The 20,517-nt window shown below is 51.2% G+C and overlaps 1 protein-coding gene across 7 annotated transcripts in view; it reads left to right on the forward strand.

Annotated features, from left to right (window-relative positions):
- LOC110261474 (uncharacterized) overlaps window positions 1-20,517 on the forward strand; it is a 54,941-nt gene that overhangs the window by 23,511 nt on the left and 10,913 nt on the right. The window contains exons 3-10 of one of the 7 annotated variants that reach the window (XM_084975877.1): window positions 906-1,080; window positions 1,741-1,949; window positions 3,117-3,247; window positions 3,490-3,631; window positions 9,623-9,868; window positions 12,006-12,156; window positions 16,200-16,363; window positions 17,466-17,667. In XM_084975877.1, the coding sequence (XP_084832003.1) occupies window positions 3,118-3,247; window positions 3,490-3,631; window positions 9,623-9,689 (339 nt within the window). In that variant the 5' untranslated portion in view covers window positions 906-1,080; window positions 1,741-1,949; window position 3,117 and the 3' untranslated portion in view covers window positions 9,690-9,868; window positions 12,006-12,156; window positions 16,200-16,363; window positions 17,466-17,667. Of the gene's footprint in view, window positions 1-905; window positions 1,081-1,740; window positions 1,950-3,116; window positions 3,248-3,489; window positions 3,632-9,622; window positions 9,869-10,769; window positions 12,157-16,199; window positions 16,422-16,464; window positions 17,199-17,465; window positions 17,668-20,517 lie in introns of those variants that run through there. The other 6 variants (XM_084975856.1, XM_084975872.1, XM_084975885.1 and 3 more) reach the window with 6 other exon arrangements.

A 20,517-nucleotide genomic window follows, 5' to 3' on the forward strand; every position in this document is an offset into this window, starting at 1 on the left:
ATCTCTCTCTCCACCCCTACTAGCAAGAGAACAAAGTTGTTAGGAGGGAGTCACGTGGTCTTTATTGTTTACTCCGTATTCTCAGAACTTAAACTGTGCCCAGAAGGCCATAGGCACTCAACAACTATTTCTGGAGGAGTTCCTGTCATGGCTTAGTGGTTAACGAACCCAACTAGCAACCATGAGGTTTCAGGTTCAATCCCTGACCTCACTTAGCAGGTTAAGGATCTGGCATTGCCATGAGCTGTGGTGTAGGTCAAAGATGTGGCTCAGATTCCATGATGCTGTGGCTGTGGTGAGGCCAGTGGCTACAGCTCCAATTGGACCCCTAGCCTGGGAACCTCTATATGCCGCAGGTGTGGGCTTAAAAAGACAAAAAAAAAAAAGAAAAAATATTTCTGGAAAGGATACATTTCTCAGGAGAGGATGACACTTTCTCAGCAGGGAGGGAAGGAAGGATCCCAGGGTCCCCAGCACTCCTAGGAGCCCCCTCCTGGCATCCCCTGCCCTGGGCTAGACTCAAATGCACTCCCTTCCTGGTCCTCACCCAAACCAGGGAGACCCTGGGCCTGGACCCCCAGCTCCATGGGAGGACCTTCTCCAAGCGCCCAGCCAGTTCTGTCTTCCCACCTCCCCTGTGCTCTTTCTGGCTATCTGTCTTCATACCCAGGCAGGCCTGCCACCTTTACCCAGCAGCTGGTCAGACCTGCAAAGTCTCCAGCCCCGCCCTGGACCCACAGGACCAGAGTCTACATTTTAACAAAATCCCCAGGTGATACAAGTGCTGGTTCCAGTTTGAGAAGCCCTGGTGGCCTGCCCACAGATGCCCCCTTCTCCCAGCCTAGGAGAAACACTTTGCTGAAACCGTCTTGATTTCTTTCTTTCTTTCTTTTTTGTCTCTGCAGCTATTGAAACAGACAGCGCCCGCGGCTGAGGAGGACGGGACTTTACTGTGCGGAAACGTGAAGGGCAAACCCAGCAATTAGCCGCAGAGAGTGGGGAGGCGAGGCAGGCAGAATGGAGAGCTAGGGAAACAGAAGACTTAATTGCAGGGTGTGCCAGCCACGGGGATGTGCAAGGGTGAGGCAGCATTAAGGCAGCAGCCACCTAGGCGTGGAGGGATGACAGGGGTGGGGCTCTGTGGCAGGCATGGGGAGAACATGTGAACCCTGCAGCCCAAGGGCCTCCTTGAGGCTGGACCCAGCCCTCCCCAGGCTGCCCCAGGCCCACTGGGCCTTTGTCTGCACTAGACCAGACCCCCCACTGCCCCATTCTCTGTGAATGACACCCAGGGGACACTGCCCCAGCTACCTGCAGAGGCTTCTTGGCAGAGGGGTAGGTCAGACGTCCTACAGGAGATGGTATTTGCCGCATCTGAATTGGTTCCAGAAAGGTCTAGGCCTTCACAGTGATACTAAAAGTGGGGTCCCCACCACTGGGGGAGGGGGTTAAGAAGGGTGGTGGAGGCAGCCACCAGGGCAGAATGGAGGCCAACCTGATGGGCTTCCCACTCTGTGCCCGCCCCACCCCCCACCTCCCTCACAAGACAGCTCTGCTCTTGTCTGTTTTATATGTTAGAATTCTGAATGAGGCTTCACCGAGTCTTGCTGCTTTAAAAAAGAGAGAGAGAGAGAAGGAAAATGCATGAATCCTATGGTTCTGTCTCATTTTGTACAGGTAAGTGGGCTACCCCATGCAGCTCTGTAAGAAGTACCTTCTGTTCTTCCTCCCCCACTTCAGGGCCTCAGAAAAGGGGAGCCCATGTTTAGTCTCCTTGTGCAGTTGACCAGAGTCTGCTGATTCCCGTGCCTGAAAGATGAGGAAGCACAGTGTCAGGATCATTACCTCCCCAGAAGACACTCAGAATTTAAGGGGTGAGCTGGACTGGGCATTCAGATCCGCAGGGAGCATCTGAGCACAGAAGCGCCTCCGGGACACTTAAAGCCCAGGTGACTTCACCCCACTCCCTCCCAGCCTCTTCTTGCTCTCTGTATTCAGATGTGCTCTGCCTACTGTCCATCAGTCATCGTGATGGGCAGGTATCACGCTGGGCGCTGGGGTCAGGACTTGGGAGGCCCTCCAGGGCTTTAGAGTCTTGCAGGGGAGCCAGACAGGGAACAACAGTGGATTTGACTTCATCCTAGATCAGCGCTTCCAAGGAAAAGGGAATCAGTTGGGGCCAGTAGGGGCTTATCATTTGCAACTCAGTCCCCACTTCCCAGAGGGACTGCCCCCCACATGGGACACCTCAGCTGTCTCAAGCTGATAAAGCCCGAGCCCTCCTTCATGTTCCAGGCAAGGCCCACTGTTTCCAGAGCCTACGCTGTGCCCCCAGTGACAGGATGCTGCCCCCCCCACGAGGAGGACCCAGTGCCCCCTGTGCCCTCATTTTGCAAACTGCCTGTCCTCTGTACATGGGTGGGCCCAAGAGCTCTTCTGCCACATAGAGCTGCAGCGGGATGAGCCTCCGAGTCTGCTTTAAGTGTGACCTTGGGGAGACTCGTAACTGCTCAGTGACCCCCCTTTCCTTTTATGTAAAACAGGAAGATAGCACCCAAAGCTCCGGCCTGACCACAATGGCCTTGTGCTCTCCCTCCTGTCCCAGACCCTTTAGTACTTTCTCCATAACAGATGGACAGTGCTGCATTTGACCTTGGGGAGTGGGGAGAGGGGCTGCCTGCCAGGGCCACCTTCATGGAGTTTGTCAAGTCCTAGGCCACATGGGGACACTGGTGAATGGTCTGGCTCAGCACCTCTGTCTTTGGGGACTGTCCCCAAACACCATGGTTCTAGGGTTCTGCCGCCCCAGATGCCTCCTCCTTCCACCGCAAGGGTGCATATGAGCAGAGTTCATCTCTAGTATCTTATCCTGGGCACTAGGCTGGCATAGCAGAAGCTGGAGGCCAAGGACAGTCTATCCCTAGTCTCTTGTGCTCTGCTTCCAGGGAAGCTTTTCTAGAGCAGGAGAGTGAGGTCCATACACAAGTGGAAGTGGCCAGTCCATCATCCCTGAGTTGTCTGAGCCAGTTCTCAGCCAAGGGACTTTGGCTCTCCTTGCTGTCCACTAGCTTGGCCTTCCCTCCCCTCCTCTAACCACCTTCTCTGCCTTTTCCCAGGATGGCTGGCTGCCTGGTTTGGAGAGAAACACCCTCTTGCTTTTCTGTGTTGCCCAGTTCGTGTGCCCAGCCTCACGCCAGGGCTCTGCTTTGGACCCATTCAGAGTGGGGCCTGGGCATCAGGCAGCAAGGTGAGACCACGTCCCATGGGTTTGGGGGGTGGTCAGGAAGCAGAGCTGGATGAAGAGATCAGCCCCATTGCTGCCCCGGGAGTCCCCAGATCCCAGCCCTGGATGACCAGGGAGGGAGATGAGATCATCAGTTGCACACAAGACAGTGTCCTTAGGGCCAGAGACCCCACAGAGCCATCAGGGTGGCCCCTCCCCTCCCAGCCCCTTGCTTGGTGGTGCCCATGCCCCTCCCTATGTTCCAGATCACTGCTTCTGGCTCATATCCCCTGTGTCTCCTCTGGCCATGGGAACACCTGGCATCTTCTTGTGCCAGGTTCCGTGCTGGGTGGAGCAGGACAGCAGCCAGTCTGGAGCCTGGACCCTCCCAACGTCTGGAGTCAGGAGGTAAGGAGGCCTGGATGAGGAGTGGGTTTAACACTGATTCCCTGAGGCCAGGATCCACGGAGGCCTGTCCATCCATCTCTGGTTATAAAGTCTTTTTCCCCAGAAAATAGCAACTTTGTCCTTGAAACCCGGGCTTGGCCTCCTCTTGCCTCTTGAAGCATGTTTAGCCATGTGTGAGTGCTTTTTCACGGCTGGAGAGATTAGCAGCATCTAACCCTGACCCCCTGAGACTTTTCCTGAGTCATCCTGGGCCTCTGGGCTGCCCGGAAGGGCCAAGTGGCTAATCTAGCCTTCCCCTCCACCCTCCTGTTGTGTCTGCTCCACACACAGTGCAGGGACCCAGAGTTACTGCATGACAATATTTTAGTTTAACCTCTGCATTCCCATCCAGCTGTGCCAGCTGTGTAAGGACCCTCCCTGTGAACGTACACTGTAAAGCAGGTGGCAGGGCAGCTCCTCACTGTGGAGGTGGAGAAGGGCCCAGCGCTGCTATTTACCTGGACATATCTTATTCCCAACTGCCCAGGTATAAAAGCAGACCCATCATTATCCCCCAAACCGAGCTGGCCCAAGACCAAGTGTCCCCAGACCCGGGTCGTGGGTCCCCACCTGGGGTGGGATGGAGGTTCCTGTCCACCTCCCCTGCCCCCACCCCAGCCTCTAAGAAGTTCTGAGATAAAAAAGGAGTTAAGGGGGGGATGTACCCCCAAAAAAGGCCTGTGAGGATGAAAGCCCGAATCCAGTCTTTCCACTGAAAAAAGACTTCCATTTGTTCTTGGATAGAGTTTAAAGAAGAACAGAGTATTGTCCTTGTGAAATGGCTTCATTTTAAGCCTTTACTTTGGGGGGTTTGTTCTGGTTTTGTGCTTTCTCTCCTCCCTGTGGCCGCTGCACATGAAAGGCTGGGGTCAGGCCAGGCGTTGAGGGTGCAAGAGCGGCTGTTTCGCTTTGATTTACCCAAGAACAGCAGGACGCTCGTGTTACCTGGAGATGTCTGGCTGTCTCCTTCAGGCCAGTCCCAGACTTTGTGGAGAATAATTCCTCCTTGAAAAAAAAAAACATGACAATTCCCATTAAATGTTTCACATCGTCCATGCCAAACTCAAAGCTCAGAAAGAGGGCTTTGAAGGCTTTTCACCGAACAAAAATAAAATCCTTCGCAAACGCTAGAGAAATGTTGCTGAAATAACTCCCAGGTATGTGAAGAGCTGGGGTCTGTGAGCAGCAGAACAGCAACCCTGCACCCAAGGGCGGGGGCTGGCGAACAAATGGAAGAAATTCAGAACATGACTAGAAGAATGGCTGCTTCCTAGGAGATTTCAGGAATTTTTATGATTTGAACCAATTCTGAGCCTGGAGACTAAACCTGACATGCCCCAATCCAGTTTATTCATTCATTTATTCATCCACTCAGTGAACGTTTATTGAGTGTCTACTATATTCCTGGAATTGTTCTAGGTGCTGGAAATGCAGCATTAAGCAAAACGATTCCTGCCAGCCATGCTCCTGACGTCAGCTTCATGGTCCTATAAATCCAGATAGAACACGTGATGGTTCTCTGGGGCACACACCTCAAAATGTACCCTGCAGACAAACCGCCGGGGACCTTGTTAGAAGCAGAAGGTGATCAAGGAGTCAGAGAGGGGGAGGAGCCCTGCATTTCTAACAAGCTCCCTAGTGATGGCACTGCGCTGGCCCATGGGAAGAGCGCCAAACCCACTGTTCCACCTGCTTCCACTGGGTTCCAAGGGCTCTTTCATCTGTTGCATGAGCTTGGGCAAGCATTTCATGCACATTCTACCTCAATTTTCCCACCTATAAAAGAGAGGTTGAAGTAGTCCCCAATGTACAGAAATGTATTGTGGAAACAAATTTCCTTTTCCCTTCCTTCCTTCCTTACCTCCTTCTTCCTTCCTTCCCTCCTTCTTCCTTCCTTTCTTTTCCTTCCTTCCTTCAATCTTTCTTTCTTTTTCTTTCTTTCTTTCTTTCTTTCTTTCTTTCTTTCTTTCTTTCTTTCTTTCTTTCTTTCTTTCTTTCTTTCTTTCTTTCTTTCGCTTAAGTCTGCTTGAAGTACATTTTTCCATCATTTGCTTGCACAGTCTCAGCGAGGCATCTTTGCAGCTTGCTCTTGTTCTGAATTTCCCTGTCTTTCCTGCCATCTGCTTGGTTTAGAAGGCTCCTTCCAGACCTGAGAAAGTGGACCGGGCCTCAGCTTTGTCCTCAAATGCCTCCCTCAGTGTAGCTGGGCTCAGAGAGGGGAGGTTTCTCCATAACACTGCTGCTGGGAATTGCATCCTGGGTAGCTGCATGGCAGCTGGGGGCTGGAGCAGACAGCATGGACTGTGGCATCACACAGGGACCACTGGGACCATCCAGAAAGATGGAAGCACAGAGAATGATTCAGCATCCAATATCTGGGGTCAGGCTGCCTGGGTGCAACTTGTGGCTCTTCTGCTGAAGATCTAGATGACCTCAGGCAGGGTACTCAACCCCTCAGTGCCTCCTTTTATTTATGGGTAAAATTGGCTCATCCACTCCCAAGCTTGCTTCTTCTTCCGTTTCTTTGCGTTCTTGAGCAGACCCACAAGGGATATGTCAGGGGGCCTCTGTCCCAGGCAAGTGGCTTTCAACCTGGGGCTTCAACCCCCTAGTGGATAGGTTCGTGATGTAAATGCTTCTGCTCATAGTCACATCGACACATCATAGGGACTGATGTCAATCTCAGTTCCAGTGAAGACTGAAATGTCTCCATGAGTAATACTTCCAAAGGTGAAAGAGTGCAAACAAACTTAACACCATGACCCACGGGGCAGGGCAAGGACATGTCCAATGAGGCCCAGGCAGGTGTGGCTGCCTCCCCAGCCTTCAGCATCCTCCCAAGGGCCGCAGCAGGAGCCCTGGTTCTCAGTGGGCATCCATACTTGCCTCTGAATGGGTGGGCAACCACAAAGGCAAGCCCTTTAGTCTCAGGGTTTTCTGGCACAAAACGAGAACATTGGGATGATGGTTTCTAGCACCAGGGAAAAGCCGGTTTCCTGTAGACCAGAGTCTGGAATATCTCTGCAGCAGGGAGGTGGGACATCACCTTGGTCCAGTCCCATCCAAAACCAACACAGAGGCTTCCTCATTTGTAGTACCACATGGAATATTTGAGACACTCAAAAAGTATCCTTTTTTTAAAATCTGAAATTCAGTTTTAGCCAGATTTTTATATTTTATCTGGCAACCCTACCTCAGACCCCTTCTCTTCTCGAGTCTCTCCACCTAGTCCCCACCCTGCTTTATCCCCTCTCCCAGCCGACATGCCCTTCTTTGGTTAGGGGATGTTCTGTCTTCTCTCTATACTATTATTAAGATACAAACTCTGTGCTTATCTTGGACTTCCTTTTCGATTGCAAAAAGCTCTCTTGGGTTTCTTTTTAAAGCACATAGCCTGTATCTTGTCCTTTTCATTCTCACTATAACTTTCCTTCTTCTGAAAGCAGTGAGGGTGTGCCAGCCTCTGACCGACACTAGGGAAAAGGTTGGTTGTGAGAACTTGAGGAGAGGAAAATTCCTGGATGAATCTTTTGAGACACTGCCTCCCTCCACAGTGAACAATGGATGGATGGAGCTGCCATTCCTGTGGGGTGAGGGCAGGGTGGTGAGGAGGTAATTAAACTGGGAACCCAAGGGTGTAGATGAGGTTTAATGGTTCTAAAACATCTTGATTGCAGTCTGGCTGGGTGAACTGGTGAGGCCTGTTTAAATATTTTAAATAATATTTAATAATTTTATTAAGTTCGTTTTTGGAAAAGGAAATGCTTGCCTGTTTTATATATATAGGTTTGGTTTTTTTTGGGTTTTTTTTTTTTTTTTTTTTTTTTTTTTTTACTCAAATGGCACAAAGTGGTGGTGGGTAAATCTGCACTCCTACCCCATCCCCAAGCCCTTTGTTGATTCCCTAGAGACCAACACGAGGGCCAGAGCCTTTTGTCAGCCAGACACAGATTGTGCCCCTTGGAACATTTGTCCTTGCCCTTGGGTGCGTTTTGGGCACAGGCTGAAGCTTACAGCCTGCCCGGATCTGCTGCTTCCTTCCCTCACCCTTCTATCTTTGTTGTTGCTGTTGTTTGCTTGCTTTTTAGGGCCTCATATGGCATATGGAGGTTCCCAGGCTAGCGGTCAAAGCGGAACTGCAGCTGCCAGCCTACACCACAGCCACAGGTACTCGGGATCCAAACCATGTCTTCATCCTACACCACAGCTCATGGCAAGCCGGATCCTTAACCCACTGAGAAAGGCCAGGGATCGAACTTGCATCATCCTGGATACTAGTTGGATTTATTTCCACTGAGCCACAATGGGAACTCCTCACTCTTCTATCTTGGAGAGCATTCCAAACCTGCCTCATCTGAGGTCACCTTCCGATGGGTCACCTTTGGAGAGCAGCAGAGGAAGTGGCCTCAGTGTCTCCCCTGGGAGGGGGCCTGGCAGCAGACATCCATGGAATACTTGCATAGCCCTTGGTAATGCCACCTTCCTCCTAGAATGATTGGTCCATGTCACTCATTAGTATTTATGAGAGCAGAAGTTCCTCTGTGGCTCAGCAGTAACAAACCCAACTAGTATCCATGAGGATGTGGATTTGATCCCTGGCCTCGCTTAGTGGGTCGGGGATCCAGCATTGTCATGAGCTGTGGTGTAGGTCTCAGATGTGGCTTGGATCTGGCATTGCTGTGGCTGTGGTGTAGGCCAGCAGCTGTAGCTCCAATTCGACTCCTAGCCTGGGAACTTCCATATGCCACACCTGTGGCCCTAAAAGAAAAAAAAAAAATTTACAAGAGCAATTAAAACTTAACTTTGCATTCAGAAGAGAGTTTGGCCAGTGGCACAGTTTTGAGATTCCATCTGATCTTTGCAAAGGTACTTACATCTGTTTCTGCACACTTTTAATTAGTGTATACATGCCAAATTTTGTTTTGCCCCCCCTTAATATCACTGCTCATAAACATTTCCCTGAACTAATACGAGATCATATCTTTTTGATTTGCAATGGAAAAACTGTGTCACTATTTTTTCCATCACTCTAGCATCTATGAAGTTGATCTTTTTGCCAGGATTTCTTTCACTGGTATTTGAATACAAAAAGGAATGTGAAATATGTCATCTGAAAACTGCTGATTAACTATCAAAATGGCTCGGCTTTCACGTGCCCCACATGTGAAGGTTAAAATCAATAATAGTCGTGAATCTCCCCCCTTTCTGCTTCAGAAAACAGCAAGTGGAGGAACACCCCACCCCCACCCCATCTTTGTCACACATGCCCTTCCTGGCTCCTGGCATGGAAAGGATTAGTAAACTATGTCGAAGGCCAGGAGCCAAAAAATCACGCCCCCTGTTAGCCAGGAAAACATTCTGCTCCCCTGGCTGTGCCCTCATCCCAGCAGCTCTGACCCCCCAGGGGCACCTGGAATCATGAGCAAGAGAGTGGGTGCTTCTGTGGCCAACTCTCCCCTCACATTTGCCTCAACATATACTGGACCAGGTTGGGAAACAGTGCTCATGGCTCCTCCTTGGACAATGATGATGCCAAATCTTCTGCAAGGCAGATGTCACCAGAAATCTTAAACATGAATCTTGACCTTTGTGCAGACACAGGCAATAAGAGATGTGATGTCACAGTGTCACATGTGGAGCTGAAGAAAGCTCCAACAATTGGAAGACATGGCAGAGGATGAGCTGGTGTCGGATCCTGTAGCCCACCCCCTGGGGAATGGCAAGTGGTAATCCTTTAGATGCTGAGTACCCAGGAAGGACCCTGGAAAAGGGCTAGGTGGCCAAAAGTGGAACACCAGTGGTGGTTACTGGCCATGGTCTGGAAGGATGACTGGGCTTCAACACCCTATCCAGCCATCCCTGGGAGTACTGATTGGACACGGGGCATGGGTGTAACTGAAGATGTGGGCTCTCGTGAGGGGCTCTCATCTTCTTTCTGCTCTATCTCCCTAGACCATCCTCAGCAAGACTTGTATCTTGCAGAGATCCAACTCCACAGCAGGTTAATAAAAAGGGGTAACCTACTGAAGACTTTGGGGGGCCCAGGAGAGATGCCAGGCAGCATTCAGCAGAAGCGTCACAGTTCTTCAGGAACCACAGCCCTTCTCTCCCATCAGCAGCCTCTTCTGTTCTGTCCTCTGCTTCAGCACAGCCTCTAAAGACATTCTGAGGTGTCCTGTGCAACTCGGCCCTGACATGGTAACTGTATAATTTATATTTCAAACTGGGGTTCTCTGAAGTTGAAAAGAGGGCTATTAACACATCAGGTCCAAACCCAGCAAACCACTAGCTCTGCCTTATGCACCCCTCTTGGTGCAGAACAAGCCTGTGGTTTGCTAAAGAGGTTTGCTATTTCCTCCATTCTCCTTAGAGACAGGAACAGATTTCTCTCTGTGGGTCAATTTGGCTGCTAAGAAAATATTTACCCCTTAGACATCCATGTAGGTTGTCAGAGGGAAGAAAGGAAATTTTATTTTTAAAATTTCTTTATTTATTTGTTTTTGGCTGTACCTGCAGCAGCAACCTGAGCCACAGCAATGACAATGCCAGATCCTTAACCCACTGGGCCACCAGGGAACTCCAAGAAAGGAAATTTTAAAATGGACATTTTGGAGGTCCTGTTGTGGCTTAGTGGGTTAAAAACCTGACTAGTATCCATGAGGATGCAGGTTTGTTCCCTGGCCTCGCTCACAGATCTGGTCACAAATGCAGCTCGGATCCAGCAATGTTGTGGCTGTGGTACAGGCTCCAGATGCATCTCTGATTCAACCACTTGCCTAGGAACTTCCATATGTTGCAGGTGTGGCCCTAAAAGTAAAAAATAAAATAAAATGGACAGTGTGTGTATCAGGAATTCCAGTTCAATCTCATCTCACCTAAGACCCATAGGAAGATGGGATTTTTTTTCCCCCATTTTATAGGAGATTGACTTGGGAAGGTCCCACTGGTTGGCGGCAGGGCCAGGAACCTACCCAGCTGGCCATTGTTTCTAAATGGGAAGAAGTGAGGTCTATTCAGAGAGCCGTTTACCCCCTAAAATGAGTGTTCTTCATAAATGACTCAACTTCATGCTGGTGACACTTAACCTTTGCCTTCACAGGCATTTTCCTTTTTCACATTGGACCCTTTTGAGATTTTTCATCAGTGGGCTGTTTTTGGCTGGTTTTGATAGCCACATTTTATTTACATGCAAATTCACAGCAAGCAGTTCGCATGTAAATACTATACTAATTATTAAACTTCTATGGCTCATCAGAATGCTGTATCCTAATTGGCTGCAAGATTGCCGATAACCCACAATAGCCTGATTTGGAGCCGGACCAGTTTCTGCATCTGCATAATAAAAAGAAACAAGAGGCTGGGAGAGTGTACATCTATTTTATACGTGTTTCTTCAAGGTCAAATCATCTTTTATTCCCTTCTCAATCTACATATTCATAAAGACCTTTGTGCAATTAATGAGACAGAAGATTAAATGGTTGCAGATTAAGAACAAACCCTACTGTTCTAATTAGAGTAAAAGTTACTTAGTCAATCAGATTAGAATTCCAAATTCAAACTAGCTAATACAGAGGCAGAACAATGCCAACACACACACACACACACACAGTGCCCCCAGCAGCAGTTTGCACACAGCCACCAGAGCCTGGGCAGGAAAGCCAGGAGCCCTGGTCACAATTTCTTCCTGTTTTGCAAAGGCCCTTCTGAAGAAGGCCCCCATTGCTCAGTGTCCCCAGCGATGGAAGAAGGGAGGAGAGCCAATGGATTTCCATCATACCACAACACGGCTATATTCCTTGAGCCCACTGGTGGTAGAAGAAGTAACAGGGTCTCTCCACATTGTCTGGGTGAAAGATTTTTTTTCCCCAGACTCCTCCTTGGGGAACCTTAGGAGTTTGGACAATCAATGAGACCTTCATAGACAAGGTCTTAGTCCACTGGGGCTGGATGCAGAGAGATTGAAGACGCTGTCCCTTCTGTCAGGGAGCCTGCAGCTTCCTTCGGATGTCAAGACTTATGCATCTGGAACGGCAGAAAGTGGAGAAGGGTTTGGATCAAGTTCTTCGCCTAGGTTCCACGGACTCCTCCAGCAGGGTTTCCAAAGTGTGCTCTGGAACCTGCACTGGAACAGCCTGGGACATGGGCCTAAGGAGAGGTTCCTCAGTTGCACCCCAGATCAGCTGATAGGGGCTGGCCATCTGTATTCTGAACAAGCTCCACATGATTCTGATGCATATTCCCAAAACCACTGGCTTAGAAGATGCCTAGTTGGATTTCAGAGAACCCACAAACTCCTGGATACTGAAAACTTTTGTGTGTGTGTATGTTTATCTAGGAAGAGGTTGATAGTTTCCACTGCTCCTCAACAGTGGCCATGCCTCAGAGAGGTAAGCCCTGAGATAGAGGAAAGAGATTCGGCCAGCAGAACAAAGCCAAGCAGCAGACACTGGCCACCATATGACCCAGGATGGACCCACAAAACCCAGGTTAGTTAGAGGCTTTCCCTGTGCCATGAGGTATTGGCAGTTCTTTCCTTCCTATCCCAGTGGTGCAGGTGACAGCCCCACAGGAGCTCAGAGTAAAGACAGCGTGTGACAAAATGGCTTGGACAAGTGCTCTTCTGGCAGAGGGGGACTCTCCGGAGGAGGGTGTTTCAGGTGGGGGTGCAGCCCTCATGCTGGCACACAGGTGGGGGTCAGTACAGCCAGGGTAAGAGCCAGGCATGGCTTGGCAGCCTGGGAGCTCTGATGCCTGTCGATCTCCTCCTTTGTTGTGAAACAGGCCCAGTCTCCCTATCAATCCCTCATCATTGTCCCAAAACTTGGAGCTTGGTTCCATTTGCATCTGAAACAGGTGGTGCTTCTTTGCCTTTGAGCACCTCCCCAGCCCCAGGGAGCACAGAGTCCTCCCGCCTCTGCTCTAGGATCACTAATGAGATCACGTCTGCCTCCTGGGAAGGGCCGATTATCCTGCTGCTCTGGGTTATTACCCTTTACAAGTGGCACTCAGCCTGCCCAGCTGTCTGCCTGCCCCAGGCCACACACACCTGGCCAGGCCAGGGCAGCTGCCAGGAGCCACTCGTTGGCAGCTGACTCCTTAGCGGACACAGCCTCCGGAGTGGGAGGAATTGGGTGTGGGAATGGCACCCGGGCCTGCTTGTGCCTTGGGGCCAGTCACAGGAGTAGCATGTCCTCTCCTGGGCCCCCTCCAACCTGCTCCTCCTGGGTGGTGGGTGGGGACTCTGCAGGCCCTCAAGGCCAGGGGAGCGATCCTCCCTGTGCAGAGGTCCAGGTGTCTTAGCTGGGAGGGCCGCATTCTGTAGAAGGCCCTGAGGCCCCTGCCTTGCTCTGCATGGCGAACCTCCATCCGGGCCCATGGGAGCAGGAAAGGGAGGCAGTGACCTTCTCCATACAGGGCTGTGTCCTGAATTTGGCCCCACTCAGCACAGGGACTTCGCCACCATCCTTGAAGCTACAACCAGCCTTCTGGGATTCCCCTGTTGGTCTCTGCCTTTCCCTTGGGTTGGTTCACTCCCAGTCTGGGGTCAGGGTGGGAGACAGAGGAAGGGGCACCCAGGAGGATTCTCAGGGTACCTGGGACACACCCCACCATCCACAGGCTAGAGGACTAGAAATCTCAGTGGCAGGGACCAGGTTGGCTCTTCCCCATCACACCTTCCCCACCTTAACCTCCAGCCTCCCTTCCACCCAGCATGGGCCCCGGGGTGACCATCTTCCTGTACCCGCACCCCTGTTCTTGTGCAGCTGTTCACAGCCCTCTGGGGGTGTACAGGGCCTTCTGGGAGATCCACATGGTTGTCCCTGCCCTTGCCCAGTGAAGGACAGGCCCTCACACTGTGCCTGAACACCTGTCCTCTGGCTTTGATCTTAGTCCAAACCCAAAGCCTCACATATTGTCTTTCAGATTATTCAGTGGGGGAGGGGAGGGTAGAGAGGACAGTGGCCTGCATCTGGGTCATGGTCTTCACGGTGGGTAAGGGGTAACAAGGCACCCAGATGACCCCCGCCCCCACATAGGGTCCAGGGAGTCAGAAGCCTAAAGCTGATAGCCCAGAGCAGGCCCCTCAGAGCCCCGGCATTTGCCTGCTGGGGCCGTGGCATACAGCACCACCGGGGGCTCAAACACAAGTCTGTCTTCTCATGTTGTGGGGGCCGGAGGTCTGTGATCAGGGTGTTCTCCCAGGGCGGTGAGGGACAGATCTGTTCCAGGCCTCCCTCCTTGGTCTGTAGCTGGCTGTCTCTGCTGTGTCCTTATGGGGGTCCTCCTTCTGTCTGTGACTGTTGTTCAAATTTCCTCTTCTGATAAGGATACTAGTTACAGTGGATTAGGACACATTTAAGGACCTCATTTTAATAGAGTGACCTTTCAAAAGAATCTATCACCAAATATGGTTACATTCAGAGTTCCTGGGGTTAGGACCTCAACATATGAATTTTTTTTGTCCTTCTTAAGGGCACACAAAAGTGCAGCAGATGGAAATTCCCAGATGGAAGTTCCCAGTACTAGAGCTTCAGCCACCGGCCTACACCACGGCCACAGCGACACTGGACCCGAGCCGCATCTGTAACCTGCAGTGAAGCTCGTGGCAATAGTGGATCCTTAACCCCCTGAGCAAGGCCTTGGATTGAACCCACATCCTCATGGACACTATGTTGTATTCTTAACCCGCTGAGCCACAGCAGGAACTCCTAACATAAAAATTTTGAAGGAAAACACAATTTAGTCCTGGGAAGGATTCCAGAGACTCACAATTTCTCCAGAGCTCACCAAACTCAGGGGCAGAACCTGCACCCCTTTCCTTGGGAGCCCCCATGTCCAGGTTGAAATCAGTGGTAAAGGAAGTAAGTGTGTATCTAGGCTTAAGAAAAGCCACTTGGAGTTCCCGTGGTGGCGCAGTGGTTAACGAATCCGACTAGGAACCATGAGGTTGCGGGTTCGGTCCCTGCCCTTGCTCAGTGGCTTAACGATCCGGCGTTGCGGTGAGCTGTGGTGTAGGTTGCAGACGCGGCTCGAATCCCACGTTGCTGTGGCTCTGGTGTAGGCCAGTGGCTACAGCTCCGCTTCGACCCCTAGCCTGGGAACCTCCATATGCTGCGGGAGCGGCCCAAGAAATAGCAAAAAGACAAAAAAAAAAAAAAAAAAAAGAAAAGCCACTTGTTCTTGTAATTGGGAGATCATGGACCTCTGTGGTTGATCCTCCCTTTCCAGGAGGCCACTCATTAATCTTTCTAGTTTACCTGGCGTCTTCAACCTTCTTGTTTGAGACTAGGAGGAGGTACCCCTGAGAAAGGCACACACCTGACCCGATTCCATGAAGCAAGTACCCTTATCCCCACTTTACAAAAAAGAGAAGTGAGGTGCAGGGTTGCCCAGGAAACAGAAGGGCTGGGATTAGAACCCAGCCCATCCAGTCCTGGAGCTCATACTCTTATCCAAGAACTTGAAGAAAACATAGGAGATATTTAAAAATCTCAAAATGGGAAAGGCTTTTTAAAGCATGACACAAATTCAGAAATATTAAAAGAAAAGATACACATTTAACAAAGAACCTCCTCCATGGAGTTCTCTGGTGTCCTAGCAGTTAAGGTGTTGTCACTGCTATGGCATGAGTTGGATCCTGGCCCAGGAACTTCCTCATGCCATGGGTGTGGTCAAAAATGAAATAAAGGAAATTCCCTCGTGGCCAGTAATAGTAATAATAACAACCAATAAAATTAGACAAAAGGCAAAGGAAACACCAAGGAAAACTGTGGGTAATTTATGAAAATTACCACTTTCCCTCATATATAATGAGCTCTTCCAAATCAAGAAAAAGTCTAATAACCCAAAGGAAAAATTAGGGGAAAAGAGGAAGAAAAATTTTGAAAATACACAGCTCACAGGAAAAATGGAAGTGGCTCCTAACACATGAAGAATCACCCAAGAGTACTCACAGTTAAAGAAATGCTAATCAGACTCTGAATCTTCATTTTTTGGGTTTTTTTTTTTTTAACCTATCAGAGTGGCAAAATGGAAGAGTCTTACAGGTCTAGTGTAGATGAAAGAGTGGAAAAGGGAAATTTTTCTACATCTCGGGATGGAGCCTGTTTTGTAGGTATCTAAGATCTTGAAGGATCTAAAGAAACTTGGCACTGCAAATCTCATTCTGCTCAGCAGTGCTACCTCTAGGCATCTACCTGCAAACAGGTTTCCCAAGAGATCTCATTGTACCAGCCTTTGAAACAGTAAAAACCTAGAAACAACCTACATGCCTCTGAGGGGGCAATAGGGGATGAATTGTGCCCCTCTCTCACGGCAATAGAATTCCACACAGTGGGTAAAAGGATCACAGTTGATCTGAAAGTTCACGTACTGGGGTGGGAGTAGGAGACATCTAGGATATATTTACCCTGGGAAAAGGTGAAATGCTGAGTGGTATGTGAAGCACGTCTTCCCATTGGTGTGAGAACAGGAACTGAGAAAGGGGGGAAGAGGTTTACCTTCCACTGTCTCCTTCTCTGTGTTCCAGTATTCTCGGAGTCCCCTGGAGGACCGGCCCCCCAGCGTGCTTGATTCATCAGGTCTGGGGCCGGCCCCTGAATGTGCATTTCCAATAAGTCTCCAGGTGCTGCTGCTGGTGGTCCAGGAACCAAACATAGAACTGCTGCTGTGATACCTGAGTTTTGGTACCATGTAGGTATTGGTTTTATAATTTTTAGAAATAATTTATAAAATAATCCCCGCTCCAGGACCTTGGCTAGCCTGTTCCTCTTTTCTGCAACCCTCGCCAACAGTTTTCACCTTGTGGTCAGAAACTACCCTCTGTGTCTAAACCCAGTCTCTGCTGATTTAGTCTGCACGCCCCCTCCCCCATCGGGGTCAGCAGCTCGCAGGAGGGATCAGCCACATTCAGAACAAATCCGCCACCACCTGCTGGAAGATGGGGGCAGACGCTGCGCCTCAAGCTGTCTCCTCTCTAAGATCAAAGCCCCCCACCCCCTCACTGTCAGAGCAGCCCTTTTCTGGTTGTGTGATCACAGATCACAGCCTCGGCCTGCCCTCTCTTCCCACCAAGTTAGAGGATTGCAAAAGAGCAAGGTCAACACCTGTCCTGGTAGAAAGGGGCGACTTTCCGTGACTCACAGAGGAGCTGCTGTAAGACCAGCAGCCAAGTCCCAGGCTGGGAAGAGAGGTGCTTGCGAGGAAGATGGAGTCGTCCTTCAGAAGGTTTGTTCTGTCTGATGAACGTCATCTGGAATATCTCTGCTGCCATGGGAGGGCAGGGTCCCCAGGATGGCCCCCAGGTCACCCCCAGGAGTGGGTGCCAGTGGTAATGATCCACATTTCCTGCCCAGATGTTGTGGGTGCCCTCTGCCCTCCTGGCACCTAAATAAGTGACCGTGTGATGCCCAGCTCCCACCATTCCTGCACCTCTGTGAGGCTGGCAGCCACTGAGCACAGCCAGAGATCAACACCCTGCCAGGCACGCAGGACACTATCCTGACAACACGCCTGAATGAGTGCAGAGGTGGGTCCCTAGGCGACCCCTTTCCAATGGAGGCACCTCGCAGGCCCCACCCATGTGCCTTCAGGGACGGTCCTCCTTTTCCTCCCTCCTCTCCCCTCCTGCCTTCCCAAGCTGTGACCCTGTTTCTCTCTTTCCATTCTCACCCCATCCTTGTTTTCAAAACAGGAAAAAGCATTTTGATTACGAAACATTTCGAGGGCTGTTTAGCTTTGCTGAGTGCTGGGCCTTTTGTTTTCCCTCCCTCTGGTTCCTATCTCCTCCTGACAGGTGAGAAAGTGCTGACCAGGAATGCCTGTGGCAGCCAAGGTCAGGCCCCCACGCGACCCAGGGCACAGCGCCAAGTAGAGCCTGCTGCGGCTGCAGGGCAGAGATTGCAGTGACAAGACCCCAGCCCAGCGAGGCAGGCTGCCAGGCTCCAGAACCAGGGCTGTGAGCGGAAGACACAGGCACCCGCCAGAAAGTCACAGAGGTAGGGGGTTGGGAATTGAGATGGTGAGGAGGTGAGTGAGGCAGGGTTTATTGTGGGTACTTTGACCAGACTTTCACCCCCACTCTGTACTGTTCCTACAGTCATGTCCTCCTCCAATAGGCAGTCAGGGAATGTCATGGAATCCAATGCCCCAGGGCACAGGGACCCATCCCAGGACTCCTGTGGTGGTCTAAGGCAGATGTCTTTCTGCCAATGGCACAGTCCCTTGGGATATGTCCTGTACTTTACCAGACCAGGACACGGGGTGGGCAGGAATAGAAAAGCCCTGTTGTGCCCTTGTGGGGCTGAGGAACCCCACTATGGAGTGCTGTGACCTGCCTGGGAGCCCACGTCACCTCCCCCTCCAGTCTTACCCCCTGGGTTTTGATACAGGCAGCCCCTCTCCCCAGCTTCCCTGGCAGCTGGGCTCTGAGTGTGATCAAGTTAACCAGTGAGTTGCACGTGGCAGGCGGCTGGCATGCTGGGGATGGGATGGCCCCAGACAAGTCACTGCCCTTTCTCCTGGCTGCTTTCTTCTCTTCCTGCCTGAATGCAGAAGTGAAGCCCGGCTGGGGGCGGCTGTCTGGTGACTCTGAGGGTGGCAGAGCCCAGAGTTCAAAGGACCCTGGCCCCTGGTGTCCCCTCACATAGCTCCACCAGCCCTCTTTGCTCTTGGCCTGGTGCTGGGAGACAACAAAACTCCTTTCAGGCTAAGTGGCCAAGGCCAGTTGTTGGCAGGGGCAGCTGAACACAAGTGCCAATGGTTGTGGAGCCCATCAGAAGAGAGGAGCCCTGGATGGCCATGGCCTTTTGTCTAGGGTGTGGCTCTCAGGACCTCAGGACCTACCTCTTCCCCCAACTACACACCCCAAAGCCTGGTTCTGGCCCACCACCAATTCTGGAGGCTGCTAGGAGCTGGGTGTGACACTGACCTGCCCTGATTCTGGTGTCAGCCACGGCTCTGTCCACCGCCTAGTCACTCTGCCTAAGGTCTTCCACACAAGCTCAGCTGTCAGGCAGATGGGAGGCCACTCCAGCCATTCCTTTTTTTTTTTTTTTTTTTGGTCTTTTTGCCATTTCTTGGGCCGCTCCTGCATCATATGGAGGTTTCCAGGCTAGGTGTCCAATTGGAGCTGCAGCCACTGGCCTACACCAGAGCCACAGCAATGCGGGATCCGAGCCGCGTCTGCAACCTACACCACAGCTCACGGCAACGCCGGATCGTTAACCCACTGAGCAAGGGCAGGGACCGAACCCACAACCTCATGGTTCCTAGTCGGATTCATTAACCACTGTGCCACGATGGGAACTCCTCTAGCCATTCCTTACCTCTGTCCTGCCACCCACAATGGTTGCTCACCCACACCTCTGTGTGGTCTCAGGACAGCTCTAAGGTGACTGGGGCAGTCACAGATGAAGTGACAGTTGGTGAAGTGACCTGCTGGGGACCTGTGGCTGGTGAATGGTGGAGATGGAAATAGAACCAGCTGTTTGGAGACCTGTGGTTTTCAGAGGGGGATTCTTCAAGCCCACATCCAAATCACCAGGGACAGTGCTCACTGGGTCCTACTCCAGACCCACTGGATTGGGGGCGCCAGGGAATCTGCACCATCAAGCATCCCCCACAACCCTGGCATGATTCTGGTGTACCCCAAAGCCAAGGACCTTTCCCTCTGTGGAACTGCCTCCCCAGAAATGAGGAGCAGACCTGTGAGACATCCTGCACAGCCTCCACCTACAGACTGATGCTCTGGTACCATGTGCTTCAGAAAACAGTCTCTCGGCTGGCAAGCAGTTGAAAATCCTGATGCCCAAGCTGAACTTCAGACCAGTGAAATCTGAATCTCTGGGCATGGGACATAGCCATAGGCTTCTTTTTTAAAATTTCTCAGGTGATTCTAAGGAGGAAAACCACCTGGCCCCATGCTGTGTGGCTCCCCCTCAAATTTGTGGACCTCAGAATCCCCTGGAGAAGGGTTAAGCACAGCTGGCTGGGTCTCAACCCCATAATTTCTGATCATTAGGTCTTGAGAGGGCCCAAGAGTTTGTATTTCCAAGTTCCCAGGTGGTACTGCTGTTGGTGGACTGGGGACCACACTGTGAGAACCACTGGAGTAGAAGAAAGAAGGGTCAGAGGAAAAGCTAAGAGTGGTTCCATTTGGCTATTGTCAAGGCGTGACTTGCTCCAGTTGGCAGGTCTTATTAAGTGTTCCATGTGGCTCCCCAGGGATGTGTTCTCCCAAATGCACCTGCTCAGGATGGGAACCTTTCTCTAGTAACATGATTATAACCATATAGATAGAGAATTGGGACCTTGCCTCCAGGACCCCCAGGGATGGTTGAGCAGGTTGTACATGCCACAAATCCAGGGGCCATCATTCACATCATTGTGAGCTGTGCTTCCCTGTACTGTCAAGCCTAACACACTTCCCACTGAAAGCTTAGAGTGTCACCATGGAGATTTTCACACGATGCCTCAGAAATTCTACACCTACATTTGCTGTAACTTGTCTCCCCTCTGCCCCTCAGCATTTCCACAGGATCTCTGCTTCCCTGTGGCCACCAACCCTAGGCAGCTGACTTGCACGGTACAGGGGGGCCTCTCCCCAACCCTGGGCCACCAGAGGCCTCCATCCTGGGAGCAAGTGCTCCTGGCCCCCATCTGCTCCACCCCTGGATCCTGTCACAGGCTGCTAGGCTGGGGCAGGAGCTCATGGGCTCCCTCCTCTGCCATTTTCATGCCGCTGATTATCCCTTCTCCACAGGAGATAAACCTGCCTGAGGAATTTGTTTTCTCTGGCAACACTTGCTGCATCCAACAGAACTGAGGGCTGAGTCACCAGCACCGGT

The sequence above is a fragment of the Sus scrofa genome, chromosome 1 (genome assembly GCF_054392235.1).
Source record: "Sus scrofa isolate SSC_HxYL_T2T_F1_AM1 chromosome 1, Sscrofa_HxYL_maternal_Yorkshire_Landrace_v2.0, whole genome shotgun sequence".
Lineage (NCBI taxonomy): Eukaryota > Metazoa > Chordata > Mammalia > Artiodactyla > Suidae > Sus > Sus scrofa.